This window comes from Bacillus rossius, chromosome 2, assembly GCF_032445375.1.
Source record: "Bacillus rossius redtenbacheri isolate Brsri chromosome 2, Brsri_v3, whole genome shotgun sequence".
Taxonomy (NCBI): Eukaryota; Metazoa; Arthropoda; class Insecta; order Phasmatodea; family Bacillidae; genus Bacillus; species Bacillus rossius.
Window position 1 is genome coordinate 5,505,025 of NC_086331.1, and position 16,662 is coordinate 5,521,686.

Here is a 16,662-nt window from a genome sequence, read left to right on the forward strand (position 1 = left end):
GAACCGATGTCAATTCTGTATTCTGTAAAACGTTAAACATGTTTTGATTTTATGATATCCGGATTGACTTTAAATGGCGTAGAAATTGTCATTTAAAGATGATTAGAAACAGGTTCAGTCTCTGCCTGTATTCACTGGTCTATTAATGCCCCTCCTTGTAATGCCACCACTGCCCCTCCTTGTTGGTACGCCATTGTCACTCCTCGTAGTTCCATCACTGCTCTCTTCGTGGATTCTCCATCGCCTCTTCTCGATGTTCCACCACTGACTGTCCTCGTAGGTATACCACTCCCCGTCCAAGTAGGTCTACCACTGCCAATCCTCGCAGGTATACTACTGTCGGTCCTCGTAGGTCTACCACTCCACGTCCGAGTAGGTCTACCACTGCCAATCCTCGTAGGTCTACTACTGTCGGTCCTCGTAGGTATACCACTCCCCGTCCAAGTAGGTCTACCACTGCCAATCCACGTAGGTCTACTCCTATCGGTCCTCGTAAGTCTACCACTCCCCGTCCGAGTAGGTCTACCACTGCCAATCCTCGTAGGTCTACTCCTGTTGGTCCTCGTAGGTCTACCACTCTCCGTCCGTGTAGGTCTACCACTGCCAATCCACGTAGGCATACTCCTGTCGGTCCTCGTAGGTCTACCACTCCCCGTCCGAGTAGGTCTACCACTGCCAATCCTCGCAGGTATACTACTGTCGGTCTTCGTAGGTCTACCACTCCCCGTCCGAGTAGGTCTACCACTGCCAATCCTCGTAGGTCTACTACTGTCGGTCCTCGTAGGTATACCACTCCCCGTCCAAGTAGGTCTACCACTGCCAATCCACGTAGGTCTACTCCTATCGGTCCTCGTAAGTCTACCACTCCCCGTCCGAGTAGGTCTACCACTGCCAATCCTCGTAGGTCTACTCCTGTTGGTCCTCGTAGGTCTACCACTCTCCGTCCGTGTAGGTCTACCACTGCCAATCCACGTAGGCATACTCCTGTCGGTCCTCGTAGGTCTACCACTCCCCGTCCGAGTAGGTCTACCACTGCCAATCCTCGCAGGTATACTACTGTCGGTCTTCGTAGGTCTACCACTCCCCGTCCGAGTAGGTCTACCACTGCCAATCCACGTAGGTCTACTCCTGTCGGTCCTCGTAGGTCTACCACTCCCCGTCCAAGTAGGTCTACCACTGCCAATCCACGTAGGTCTACTCCTGTCGGTCCTCGTAGGTCTACCACTCCCCGTCCAAGTAGGTCTACCACTGCCAATCCACTTAGGTCTACTCCTGTCGGTCCTCGTAGGTCTACCACTCCCCGTCCAAGTAGGTCTACCACTGCCAATCCTCGTAGGTCTACTACTGTCGGTCCTCGTAGGTCCACCACTCCCCGTCCGTGTAGGTCTGCCACTGCCAATCCTCGTAGGTCTACTACTGTCGGTCCTCGTATGTCTACCACTCCCCGTCCGAGCAGGTCTACCACTGCCAATCCTCGTAGGTCTACTACTGCCGGTCCTCGTAGGTCTACCACTCCCCGTCCAAGTAGGTCTACCACTGCCAATCCTCGTAGGTCTACTACTGTCGGTCCTCGTAGGTCTACCACTCCCCGTCCGTGTAGGTCTGCCACTGCCAATCCTCGTAGGTCTACTACTGTCGGTCCTCGTATGTCTACCACTCCCCGTCCGAGCAGGTCTACCACTGCCAATCCTCGTAGGTCTACTACTGCCGGTCCTTGTAGGTCTACCACTGCCCGTCCTCGTAAAGGCATTCACAGCTGACTGTATAGGATATCTATACATATTTTCCTGAAACAAGCGCATGCGCACACTCTCTGTCTTATTGTTTCGTTCATCTATCTCTCTCGGTTTTATTTTTCTTTCGGTAGGGAACGAATCGTTGCACAAAGAGGAGAACGAAAAAAAGACCAGCGACGTATGTAGCATAGTGCTCTCTTTATGTATCTTTGGTCAAATACCTATTCTTAGCAACTTTGCATTAAAAATCGGCCATGAATGTTTACTGCCATTGCGCCCAAAGAAGTTTCACTTCGGAAAGAAGCGAGGTGCAAGCGGTCCGCCGCTAAGGCTTCTCCGCTGACGAGGTAGGTGTGCAGTGGGGGCGTGCTGTCTGCCGCAGAGATGGTGGCGTTCCCCGACCCGGCCAAGGAGGAGGAGGCCTCGGGCGTGTACCGCATCGCCGGCCTGCCGGTGCTGGTGGCGCCCTACCTGGGCCCCGACGCGGCCAAGGCGCCTGGGCCGCAGCTCACGCCGGCGGGCAGCTTCGTGGCGCTCATCGCGCCGCCCAGGGACGCCGACGAGGAGGCGCCGCAACCCTCGCCGCAGCCGCCGCCGCCCGCGGGCGAGGAGCGCTGGTTCCACATCGCGCTGCAGGTCGCCGTGCCCTTCGTGCTGGGCGGCATGGGCACCATCGCCGCCGGCGTCATCCTCGGCGTCGTCGAGGTGAGTCCTCCTTGCTCGCCACCTGTCGCCGCGACGCCTCTCCCAGTTCTCCTTCCTCGCCACCTGTCGCCACGACGCCTCTCCCAGTTCTCCTTGCTCGCCACCTGTCGCCACGACGCCTCTCCCAGTTCTCCTTGCTCGCCACCTGTCGCCACGACACTTCACCCAGTTCTCCTTGCTCGCCACCTGTCGCCACGACACTTCACCCAGTTCTCCTTGCTCGCCACCTGTCGCCACGACACTTCACCCAGTTCTCCTTGCTCGTCACCTGTCGCCACGACGCCTCTCCCAGTTCTCCTTGCTCGCCACCTGTCGCCACGACGCCTCTCCCAGTTCTCCTTGCTCGCCACCTGTCGCCACGACGCCTCTCCCAGTTCTCCTTGCTCGCCACCTGTCGCCACGACACTTCACCCAGTTCTCCTTGCTCGCCACCTGTCGCCACGACACTTCACCCAGATCTCCTTGCTCGCCACCTGTTGCCACGACGCCTCTCCCAGTTCTCCTTGCTCACCACCTGTCGCCACGACGCCTCTCCCAGTTCTCCTTGCTCGCCACCTGTCGCCACGACGCCTCTCCCAGTTCTCCTTGCTCGCCACCTATCGCCACGACGCCTCTCCCAGTTCTCCTTGCTCGCCACCGGTCGCCACGACACTTCACCCAGTTCTCCTTGCTCGCCACCTGTCGCCACGACGCCTCTCCCAGTTCTCCTTGCTCGCCACCTGTCGCCACGACGCCTCTCCCAGTTCTCCTTGCTCGCCACCTGTCTCCAGGACATTTCACCCAGTTCTCCTTGCTCGCCACCTGTCGCCACGACGCCTCTCCCAGTTCTCCTTGCTCGCTACCTGTCTCCAGGACATTTCACCCAGTTCTCCTTGCTCGCCACCTGTCGCCACGACGCCTCTCCCAGTTCTCCTTGCTCGCCACCTGTCGCCACGACATTTCACCCAGTTCTCCTTGCTCGCCACCTGTCGCCACGACGCCTCTCCCAGTTCTCCTTGCTCGCCACCTGTCGCCACGACGCCTCTCCCAGTTCTCCTTGCTCGCCACCTGTCGCCACGACGCCTCTCCCAGTTCTCCTTGCTCGCTACCTGTCTCCAGGACATTTCACCCAGTTCTCCTTGCTCGCCACCTGTCGCCACGACGCCTCTCCCAGTTCTCCTTGCTCGCCACCTGTCGCCACGACACTTCACCCAGTTCTCCTTGCTCGCCACCTGTCGCCACGACACTTCACCCAGTTCTCCTTGCTCGCCACCTGTCGCCACGACACTTCACCCAGATCTCCTTGCTCGCCACCTGTCGCCACGACACTTCACCCAGTTCTCCTTGCTCGCCACCTGTCGCCACGACACTTCACCCAGTTCTCCTTGCTCGCCACCTGTCGCCACGACACTTCACCCAGATCTCCTTGCTCGCCACCTGTCGCCACGACACTTCACCCAGATCTCCTTGCTCGCCACCTGTCGCCACGACGCCTCTCCCAGTTCTCCTTGCTCACCACCTGTCGCCACGACACTTCACCCAGTTCTCCTTGCTCGCCACCTGTCGCCACGACACTTCACCCAGATCTCCTTGCTCGCCACCTGTTGCCACGACGCCTCTCCCAGTTCTCCTTGCTCACCACCTGTCGCCACGACGCCTCTCCCAGTTCTCCTTGCTCGCCACCTGTCGCCACGACACTTCACCTGTTCTCCTTGCTCGCCACCTGTTGCCACGACGCCTCTCCCAGTTCTCCTTGCTCACCACCTGTCGCCACGACGCCTCTCCCAGTTCTCCTTGCTCGCCACCTGTCGCCACGACACTTCACCCAGATCTCCTTGCTCGCCACCTGTTGCCACGACGCCTCTCCCAGTTCTCCTTGCTCGCCACCTGTTGCCACGACGCCTCTCCCAGTTCTCCTTGCTCACCACCTGTCGCCACGACGCCTCTCCCAGTTCTCCTTGCTCGCCACCTGTCGCCACGACACTTCACCCAGATCTCCTTGCTCGCCACCTGTTGCCACGACGCCTCTCCCAGTTCTCCTTGCTCACCACCTGTCGCCACGACGCCTCTCCCAGTTCTCCTTGCTCGCCACCTGTCGCCACGACACTTCACCCAGATCTCCTTGCTCGCCACCTGTTGCCACGACGCCTCTCCCAGTTCTCCTTGCTCGCCACCTGTTGCCACGACGCCTCTCCCAGTTCTCCTTGCTCACCACCTGTCGCCACGACGCCTCTCCCAGTTCTCCTTGCTCGCCACCTGTCGCCACGACGCTTCACCCTGTTCTCCTTGCTCGCCAGCTACTCGAGGTGCTAGACCGTGCCGAGACCATCATCCGCGATCACGTCTGCTGCAGTGCAGAGCAAAACCTCGGTACAGTCCACCACATCAACTTGGCTGAGCATTGCAATCCAAGACAGTAGTTTACATAATTTAATTCGTTTTCCTTTTATGGAGTGACAATGACACACGACCAGTCAAACGGGAAAGTGTTATTTCCCCACATACAACTGGATGACTTCTTTGCAAATTGAAGATGGTGTGTAGATTATATTTGGTGAAAAAAAGTGCACCGCTTATGCAACAGAATGAATCACCTAAATTGATGTGGTGATCCAAATAGTTCAAATTTTTGAGGATGGCACATAATTACACCTCACGTATTAAAAAATGGATTATTTTTTCAATTGAGCCACGCGTATTTACATCAAGTAATTAAAGTTAGATGAGATATAAATCTCAGCAATGTTTTTCTTAGGATCATGACGATATTAAATAACACGTTATTTAAGCGAAAATTGTAACATACAAACTTTAAGGTTGTCTACTCCATTTAACTGTTTAGTTAGTATTATTTGTTCGTGTTTTGGTTCTGAATAATATATATAATGAATAATATAAAGTCAAAGGTAGATGCTATCCAAAGACAACACTTGTGACGTCACAGTCAGATGGCGGACACGTGGCTCCAACTCCTCACTCCGACTCCAGCCGTAGGAACGTTATTTGTACACGACTAATGTCACCACTCAAACCTCATAGTTAGGGGCAGGCATTTTACGCGAAAAAACCTGAACGTCTACAAGACTGCAACAAGGTATACCCGCACCAGCGGTTTCTTCCTTGTGATTGGCGGCCGTCTGCGACAGAAGTCGTCGCCTTGTTTTACCGAGCCACTCAGGACGCGTTTGATTCCGCACTGACCTTAATGTGATTGGTGTTGTAACAATCGACATGTACCTGAGAGAAACTCGCCCAATCACGGAACAAAGACGGTGCTACATTTTTTTGACTTTCAGTTGGTCTCGGAATCTTTTCGCGAAATATGCATGCCCCTACTCATGGTTGTCCCGTGCACGACTTGGGCTTAGAGGCGAAACCGCGCTAGAAGCACCAGCGAGCATCGCACTTATCATCCCGCCTCGCCGACACAGTCTAGTCGCGGTTGTTGCAGGAGTAAGTGGCCTGCCCGCCCGAGAAATGCCCTCTTCAACGTTCGTGATCGTTTGTACACTTTGTGGTCACGAGCGCAGCCGAAAGTTACCGCAGAACGGATGTTTTTTTTTATCTTCCCCCCTCTGGCCTGCCGAGGAGTGAAAGTTGGTCTGGCAGTTCGCGCGCGAGTGGTTTTGCGGACCGCACTCCACGTGGCTTGTGCGTGCAGCGCATAGTCCGAGGAGCCTTGTTGTGTGGAACCCTCCGTTTTCTTTTCCCCCAAGTAACCGTTCATTCATCACTAGATACTTGCAAAATTCGCGGATTCATTGACCTCCAGGATGGACTCTACTACACTCTACACACTCGGGCAAATGCCACATGTTCATTGGCTGCTGACTTGTGAGTAGTCTCGACTGGGTGGCCTGTGATTCGGTACTTCTACGAGTGAGGGTCTTTAATTGGCCCCCAGTCCTCCAGATTAACAGTGAACCAATGGTAGAAGCAGCGCTAAGGTATAATTATTTGAATTGTAGCATATCACGAAATGAATCCGCGAATTTTGCAGGTCTCTATTCACCACCCAAGGCTAGAGCACACACACACACACGCACGCGCTACGGTGAACCGGAAGATTTCAACTCAGTCGGGTGATAACGAGCCAACAAGAAGGCGACGCGATCGCTTTAGTCGGTTTGTTAGAGTCCGTGAAGTGTAAAAAGAAGCGAAAACCTGAAGCCCGGTGTAAATATTGGCTCACAAAAAGAGAAAGAAGTTAAGGCCCCCGCCTACCCGGGAATACACACACGGTGCGCAGAGCTTCAGGAAAAAAAAAAACACGCGATTTCAAAACTACTCTCAAGATATCCGAGTGGATATCTGCTTACGAAAAGCATTTAAGAGTTCGCTGAGGGCCGGAAAGTACTTTTGATTTTGGATTAAGTTTTTAAACTGTATTTCTAAGTCCACCACACGGTCATACAGTAAGGTCCGGCAACTTGCAAACCTTCTTGGCGAGACCCGTCTGCTAGCGAACTAACTGTGCTAATAACAGTTTAACTTTGAACTATTTCACTAGATGGCAATGCCTTGAATTTGAAATGCGCTATCTTATTGGTGCGTCCGTGTCAGTTTTTTTTTTCTTTTTTTTTTTTTTGCCAGCGTGGCAACTTGAGGCTTGGACGGCCACCGGAAGCGTCGCGGTAGTTCCCAGCGCGTTGACCTTCTGTTCACGCGGTGTAGTGGTCAGAGTGCTATCCCCTCGCCACGGTGGTCTCGGGGTCGGACTCAGGCAGTAGTGGACCTTGTTTCCCCGCATCCATAAACGTTTTGGAATTTTCAACGACACATTTCACGGACATCCAACATCCTGACCACTATATGAATAGGACCATTGCATTTATTTGCATAAATAAAGTTTTCTAAACTTATGACATCTCGGTGACCTTGAAATAAATTTTTAATCTCATAATTAGTCTTCCGGCATAGGACTAATGCGAGAGCGTTAATATTATCTTTAAAACATAAATACATTCATCTTTCAAGGTTTAAAAGGACGTGATTTTTTGTACTCAGTGTCGACAATTGCCACTAGAGCAACATATATATATATATATATATATATATATATATATATATATATATATATATATAAGTGATATCATGACGAAATTTGTCATATCTGTAGTGATATTGAAACACACAGTAATGTCGAAATTAAGGTGTTTGGATTGACTTCATAAACTGGTTTTCGCAAACGTGGATCCCGTGTTTACCATTCTACAAACACGTATTTTTCCTGAGATTTGCTGATGCCTGGTCTGACGTTTTCGGACGTGTTTGTGCTCCGACGACTACCTGGGGCTTATTCTAAGTGAATCGTTACGTCCATCGAGCCATTTAGACGTCGAGTTCCCTCGATAGGGTTTCTAACAACAGAACATATCGAGAGCAAGTAAAGTGTATTCTAAGTAGGCAATCGTTAATACGCTACAGTCGCTCTTGTAAGTTCGGGTTTTTTCGATTTCTTCTCCTCCTCTAAGACCTGAGAGAGGGTATGACGTCACAGCGGAAACGTAATGAAATATATATATATATATTTAAGTATTATAAATTAAACGCATTTTTTTAACACGATTGTGTTGTATTAAAATATGTAATGATTTTTAGAGTCAACATTTTATTTGTTGGTAGAACAAAGATATAATTTAGTTATAAACTCTGTAAGTCACACACTCTTGTGATTAAAAAAAAAATGAGTTTATAACTGTGGTGGCACTGCAAAAAACTGTATAGCAAAAGAAAGACAAACAAATGTATTACTTCGCACATACGATACCTAAAGAACTAAAAGAAAAACAGCCAATGCAGTTGGCAGGTGTATGACATCACACGCGGATCCGCCATCTTGTCGGCTACAACTCGCGGGTATAGCAGACAAATAGAACACGTTCTAGTGCCGTTGTAGGTTAGACTTTGGGCACGAAAACCTTTCATTCCAGAGCCAAGCCCTCGTGGAAGGATGATAAACTGTGCTCTACACAGGGGAAGAGGTGCGCAGGGATCAAATACGCATGGAAACTGTCAAGGAAATGAGCATCGAGTGGGGCTTTCGATAGCTTGTACCTTCTCGTTACGAAACTATAGTTTTTAAAAAATTTATGCATCGGGAATGACGTCATAGAATACGAAAATGTCGAGAAGGAACGATAATCGATAGGCAACGACCAGATCTATCGATACGATGAACCTAGAACAAGCACCCTGGTCTCTCCTCGGTGTACACGAGTTCTGCAGGCTTGTTGGAAGGAGTCACAACGGCTCCAGCCACGCCTTCAGGAGTGAGGTTATGTCGCGCTGCGCGGGCCAATCAGCAGAGCATTCTGGGAACACGGACGAAATTTCGCTCGACCGCCAAGAAATAGCTGTGATTACATCACTGCTCCGTCATTTGTTTTGTAATTTGCAAAATTACATTATCCGTCCCTTGCTAATCAAGCTACGTGAAATTGCTATATTTTAATATGCTGCTCCCTGATGATGGCGACTGCAATGTCGACCGAAACGTCGGTGAATTATTCGCCTAGGACACGGCTACAACCCATGAACCAAGCTACTTCAGACAATGGCCGTGAAAGCCTGCGAAAATTATTATATTTTTAATATTTTGTTGATGAGACATTTCAGTGGCTTCTCGTTGAAAGGCTCATCGTAGTTTAAACATCAAATTACAGCGAGCTTAAATATACCTAGGACAGCACCGTTTATTTTTGCGTTTTACAGTGGTGATTGGTTCCGATCCGAAGTTTGGTAAATTAGGCGTTTCATAGGTTTGCGATACTGATTTCATTAATCTCCGATATATGTACACGTATCTGCTGGTGATTAAATGGGAATATAGGATGAAATGACGAGTTCTGGAACAGTTTTATTTATACTTATTTTGTTTATACATAATATTGAATTTTAATAAATTGCTCTTTTTAACTTTCATCTTTATATAACTAATGTAAAGTTTCTTAGGTTATATTTTATATATTTATTTCTCACTTATTACACATTTACAAATGTTTACAATCGTCAAAATAGCGCATGTAATTTGAAGTGACTAGATGCACTCACATACAAGCTTGCTTTCGTGAGTGCTAAATTTCCTGGTTGATTAAGTGAATATTATTAACAAAGTGTAAAAAAATTGGTAAATAAATGGGAAAGTTTTAATGTGTAGCTTAAGTTTGGATTCTGTGGTTATGTTTACATGAAAGCCAGTTCCGTTTCCCGCCGTTTTCTCGACGCGGCGGTCTGTCCTTGAGGGAAGCCTTCTTTTCACAGACGAGAGAGCCAAACCCGAAGTTCATGCTCGCTTTTTTTTTTTCGTACCACAACAGGTGTATTTATTTGGGGGAAACCGTTTACATGAATTCACAGTATCTTTAATGTAGCTATCCTATCCAAATCAACCGTCCACGATGTTTTAAAGTGTTTATAATGTAGCTAATCTAACCTTATTGACCATTAGTAGAGACCTGCAAAATTCGCGGATTCATTCGCTGATAGGCTAGAATTCAAACACATATACCTCTTAGATAATTTTGCTATTGGCTTACTGTTCATCTGGATGAATCTCAACCAGTTATAAACCCTCAACCAAAGAAGGATCGAATCACAGACAAACCAGCTGAGACGACTTACAAGTCGGCAGCCAATGAGCTTGCGTTATTTGCCCGAGTGTACAGGGGTATGTGCAGTCTATCCTGTAGGCCATCCAAACCGCGAATTTTGCAGGTCTCTAACCATTAGTATCATTAGAGACCCGTGAATTTCGCGGATTCAATGACTTCCAGGATAGACTCCAATATCCTCTACACACTCGGGCAAATGCCAACTGTTCATTGGCTGTTGACTTGTGAGACGTCTCGACTGGGTGGCCTGTGATTCGACATTTCTATGAGTGAGGGTCTCTAATTGGCCATCAGTCCTCCAGATTAACAGAGAACCAATGACAGAAGCAGCACTAAGGTATAATTATTTGAATTTTAGCATAACACGAAATGAATCCGCGAAATTCACGGGTCTCTAGTTATCATTGAGTTGTATATTTATTTACAATGAACAAAAAAAAAATGAAGATGCACGATCGAGCGTTTGGCTCTCTCGTCTGTTGAAAGAATGCTTGCCAACGTGAGTATTCGGGTATGTCCAGAAGGACGAGTGAATGGTAGGCTTCCCCTCTGCGAGGCTCAGGAGCGGGCTCTACCGCGCCGCGACTCTATGGAGCGGGCTCTACCGCGCCGCGACTCTATGGAGTGGGCTCTACTGCGCCGCGACTCTATGGAGCGGGCTCTACCGCGCCGCGACTCTATGGAGCGGGCTCTACCGCGCCGCGACTCTATGGAGCGGGCTCTACCGCGCCGCGACTCTATGGAGCGGGCTCTACCGCGCCGCGACTCTATGGAGCGTCCTCGCGGAAGCGCGGTGAACCGCGGCGGCTAAGTTCTGGGACAGGCCACGTCTAGCGACAAATTGAAGCCACCGCGGTGACCTCGGAGTGGTCGCAGCGCGCGCACCAGAGCGTGAAGGTCGCCGTCTCTGCGAGACACCAATTCACGGGCATTAGCGAAAATGAGATGCTACGTAGCCGAGAAAAAACTTTTCCATTACAAATTGCAAGTTGTGTGCTGGCGGAAAATCACCCTCGTCTTCCTTGATTTTAGAGGAATCATTTTTTTTTTTTTTTTTACGTGACAACGTCTAATAAATCGATGAACGCCGGCTGCACGCACGAAAAAATGTCCCGTTACGCACATTCTCCCGTTACGCTGTGTCCCGTTACGCTCATTGTACGCTTGCGCCGCATCTATCTCTCGTCCACTCGATTGGAAAAACCATCGATTTCACTTTTTCGAGGCACGTTAAACTTTAAACACTCCTATTTGTTTCCTACTTTTCCTAGCATCGTCCTATCCTTAACAGAATAACACATATTGGAAGAAGTTAAATAGCAAACATGTATAAAAGTTATAGTTAAAATAATCTTTTCGTTAAAGTAATAAACATATTTGAATTAATGAGTGCAAATATAATTAAATTTATCATTTAAATTGTAGATTTCATTTCACTCCTTCTTTGTATCCATACAAAATAGTGATTATTCAATAAAAATGATTAAATTTTATTCATAAAAGTATGCAATAATTTCATCAATGTTTTGTTATGACGTTGTCACGTTAAACTATCGTCCGTAAACCGACTTTACAGACAACCAATTTTTTTTTCGTAATGAAATCATGTTCACATATTTTGTAGTGAATTCAAAGGAACATCATTTACCTTATCTTTCTCTACCTTTTGGTTTTTTAATCGGCAAATATAGTTCTTTATTTCAAGTATGTTTTACAGAAAAAAATAAATATCTTTGTAAATTTTTCATTATGATTTAAACACAAACTATCACTAAATCCATACAATATCTTAGTCATTCGTTCATAGAACTGACATAATACTTTTTTTTATTCGATATTTTTATAAAAGTGACGCACAAATATTTTCATTTTCGTTACAGCTGATATTTCTGCTCTGTAATTTTTTAAGAGATCAGATTCAACCTAATTTCTCAACAGTGCTAGAATTTTCAGCCTCTGAACGTGAATACTTAATCACTAATTTTGTATCGTCAATATTCGAACCCTGAACCCGAAGCCACGAGAATTTGTAAATGTTATCGTGTTTCTTAATTTACCAAATATGTCTCATTATCATACTTTAAATATAAGATCTCCTGAATATAATAGCCTACTTTTATCGCATGTTTATCCATCAGGAGGTATTAAGACTTTGTGATGAATAAGGTGGTCGAAAACATGTGAGCCATTTTCTCTAGAATAAATTACTTGCTTCGCCATTGGCTTTGAGGAAATACCCTATTGTGTGATTGGTTCTAGTACTTCAGTTGAAATAACGCAGGTTTGATTATCGAATCTGTAAATTACATACCTAACTAGTTAGTTGAAATTTCACAGATAAGTAATAATAATAAACCAAAAAATGACTAAAAAGATAAAATGTGAAGGATATCGTGACAAAATTTCTAGCTGTCACCAAAAAACCAGGTTTTTAAAAATTGCATTACTTGAAGATAGAAGAAATAACAAGAATAAAATGCGTGATAAACTGTCCAAAATTCAATTTTTATTGTAGGCTACCCTTAATATTCAGGCTACTACTGTAAACATTTATTTGAATAATTTTACATGTTTTACAGGCGTATGGAGCAGTTTAGTCGGTGTCAATGTGGTTGTAATTTAACCAACAAATTTAGCTCATTCATTTTATTACGTTGGACTAAAATCAAAAGTATTAAAATGTATTTGTTAATGTTTTATCTATACTGATAATTAAATTTAGAAATTAATCCACCACTTCTTAAATTTTCTAAAAACAAATACAGTCAGTAATTCACACAGACTATAAATGTGTAAGTTTGTGTTTCTTTTACTTTAAAAATAATTTTCTGTAATTTTTTATAACAAATTCAAACCCGAAAATTCCAATTTTTATAGTAATAAGTAGAGACCTGCAAAATTCGCGGTTTCGATGGCCTTCAGGATTGACTGCACATACCCCTGTACACTCGAGCAAATAACGCAAGTTCATTGGCTGCCGACTTGTGAGTCGTCTCAGCTGGTTTGTCTGTGATTCGATCCTTCTTTGGTTGAGGGTATATAACTGGTTGAGATTCGTCCATATGAACAGTAAGCCAAAAGCAAAATTATCTAAGAGGTATATGTGTTTGAATTCTAGCCTATCACCGAATGAATCCGCGAATTTTGCAGGTCTCTAGTAATTAGCAATCACGTCAAAGTACGAATCTGCAAGAGACGGTTATTACACGTGTTCCTAAACAACACAAATGGTTGCAAACATGTTTTTGTCAATATTTTTCATATATCTGCGGGTCCTCGGTAAACCTAGGCCTAAATACCCTTTAGAGATCGATTGCGCTTAAAAAAAAAGTTTGGGAACTTTTATATTGTTGCGAAAAGTTCTTCCGCCATGCAAGTAATTAATAATCCATTATTTAATATAATTTATTCGAACCAAAATGCTATACATTTCCTAGACTAATAATAATAATCGAACCTTACATTTTGAAGACAGCGGAAATGGCTTCATTAGCGTGCTGCTAACTTAAATAAGTGTAAGTTATAAATATGCCTCAGTATTCTAAATCACAGAAAATGTCGTAAATTAAAATGATACTAGCGAGCTGATTATCACTCATGAACATGGAGGTAGTGGTACTCGCTAAACAAAAAAAAAATGGAAAGTGCTGATAAATTACTAAAATTTACTTACTAAAATATACTGTAGAAACTCTCAGATTCAAGTAAAGCTCCGTGAACCAATTCGCAATAAAATTTCACTCATTTAAAGCCGTTTCCAATATTTTAATTTTTAGTATAGCTGTGTCAGGAATTTTAAAAAATCACCATTTCATTTTGTCAATTTAAATTTTTGTTTTTAATACTACCTGGATTATTTCGAACATGCTGTAATTTGCTAAAGGTCACCAAAAAATTTTGAAAGCCCTATTTATGACCAAACGAAATATTTACAGAGTAAGCAATCTGTCTACTCTTTTTCTCTATTTGTAAAAAATGTCACTGAATATTTGTAAAACTCGGGTTGAATATTTCTAACAGGAAAATAGTGATGTTGATGAGTTCTTCATCCATGGTCCTTATCGAAGGTTATTTCTACTTGCAAAAGCTTACATTACTACGAAGACACACGTCTCAGCAATTAAAATAATATACGACGGTATTTTATTACAATCGCTTAAAAGCGATACAAACATGTTTTTTTTTTCATCTGTGGCAGATAGACACAAAGGAAACACTGACGTGGCGTTATGTCAGGTGAAATAACGAGAAATAGGCCTGTCATATACGACGATCTGCGGATGTTTCTGCCGCACGCGGGATCACAATTAAACTTTGAACGAAACGCACGTTGAACTGAAATTACAGATTCACTCTCAGTTAAATTGCAGAGCACGAAACGGATTACGCTCAGGAGTCGCCATTTTGCGCAGGTGGCGCTACGAGCGAGAAAACAACAAAGCAGTACTCGCGCATGTGCTTATATGAAACTTTTTGAGCTACTCTTTAATTGTGACCGTGAACCAAAAGGTCAAAAGCATCAAGTTGATACTGTTAAAAATTTGTAACTGGGACATTCTTTTGTGGACATACTGTAGTTCTCGACGAGTAGTTCCGAGTGTTCGGACGGTCGCAAGTGCGCTAAGGCGAGCAAGTGAAAGCGCACGATCAGCTGAGATCCGTCAAGGAGAGCGTGAACAATTGTTCGAGACTCGGGGTGAAAAAAAAAAAGTCCCGATGGAGAGTGTTGGAGTGGCCGAGCGCCCGGTGGTATCACTGCATTCTTGGACACCCTATGTTTGCTGCCGCCAACTTGGAAGCTTTCGCTGAAGGATCAGTCGTGGGTTGCATTTTTCTCAACAACAACAAGTCAACTGCGACGGATTCGCAGAATTTAATGTCAATATTTGGAAGAAGATTAGAAACGTGTTCCTCGCATCAAAACAAGGAGACGGGATTATGGGGGAGGGGGAAGTTGTTTTCGAGTAAGCTTGTCTTACATGTTATTCGAAGGCAAAGACTCAGCCTAAGTATCGCGTTTAGCGTGTTTTCATAGTGAGCTGTGACGAGATTTGTTGCCCGAGGAACCCGCGTGCGAAAAAGACCATGGCCATGTCGCATCTACCTGTGTGAACACGTCACCTCCCTGGCGCGTTTCAGCGACGACTTCCGTCAAAGTTATAGACACATAGTTTTGCTACCGTGCTGGGTTCGAATTAATAATAACTTTCTGAAACTGGCAGCCGCGAAGTTCACCAGAAACTAAACTGAAATGCGTTTCCTCCTAAAAGTGGTTATTTCAGCCTACCCGCGTAGCACAGTTGTTAAAGTGGTGCCTCCCATTTCAGGTCAAGATTTTATATTTATAGTAATTACAGATAAACTTGTAGACTTTTTCAATTGTTTAACTTTCACGAAATGAAAAATATGTACAGCGCATACTTTTCGCATAATTAGCTGCCAAAGTTACATTTTTAACGTTTTTGGGTTGTACAAATAAAGGGAATTTAATTTATTGCAGAGCTGAAACTTTTTATGTTTAACTGCAATTCCACTGGCTACTTCAAGATATGGTTTTAATTTCTTTCAGATAATATTAATTAATTTTACCTGGCATTTCCAAATTCTCACATTTGTTACGATTTTGACAGCCAAAAAACATGAAATAAGGTTTTGTGATAGAAAGCAAACCATATCATGAAGTAGCCAGTGGCATTGCAGTTAAACCTAAAAAGTTTCATTTGCGCAATAAATTAAATTCTCCTTATTTGTACAACCCAAAAACGTTAAAAATGAAACTTTGGCAGCTAATTATTCAAAAAGTATGCATTGTATATATTTTTAATTTCGTGAAAGTTAAACGATTGAAATAGTCTTAAAAATTGATCAGTGATTAATATAAATATAAAATCATGACCTGAAATGGGAGGAACCCCCTTAAAGCACTATGTTCTGTGCCGGACTTCGCAGTTGGAATAACTGATGAGGTGTATGTGGTATTTTAAGTCGTAATATTATATTAAGGTTAGCTCAACTCACCCCCTGAGCAACTTGCTGGCATGAAAGTAGATGCATTAATAGGCCCAGTTAAAAAAATATATAAGTAAAATATTTTTTTTCCCTTCATTTGATGTTTAACGTGTTGGCTCTTCGGCTACGAGTGTGAAACGTATATTGAGTTTGCTTCCAGCACTTGTATATGCACGACGCAAAAATGTTATTTTTTAACATGACAACGTCTAATAAATCTATGAACGCCGGCTGCACGCACGAAAAAGTGTCCCGTAACGCACATTGTCCCGTTACGCTGTGTCCCATTACGCTCATTGTACGCTTGCGCCGCATCTATCTCTCTTCCACTCGATTGGAACAACCATCGATTTGACTTTTTCGAGGCACATTAAACTTGAAACACTCCCATTCGTTTCCTACTTTTCCTATCATCGTCCTATCCTTAACAGAATAACACAGATTGGATGAAGTTAAATAGCAAACATGTATAAAAGTTATAGTTAAAATAATCTCTTCGTTAAAGTAATAAACATATTTGAATTAATGAGTGCAAATAAAAGTGAATTTATTAATTAAATTGTAGATTTTATTTCACTCCTTCTTTGTATCCATACAAAATAGTGATAATTCAATAAAAA

General features: G+C 44.9%; 1 protein-coding gene across 1 annotated transcript in view; it reads left to right on the top strand.

The window, feature by feature from the left end:
• Positions 1–16,662, top strand: part of LOC134529939 (solute carrier family 41 member 1-like) — a 95,100-nt gene that overhangs the window by 36,715 nt on the left and 41,723 nt on the right. Inside the window, exon 4 of the mRNA XM_063364486.1 lies at positions 2,119–2,441. Within this exon, the coding sequence (XP_063220556.1) occupies positions 2,119–2,441 (323 nt within the window). The remainder of the gene's footprint in view (positions 1–2,118; positions 2,442–16,662) is intronic.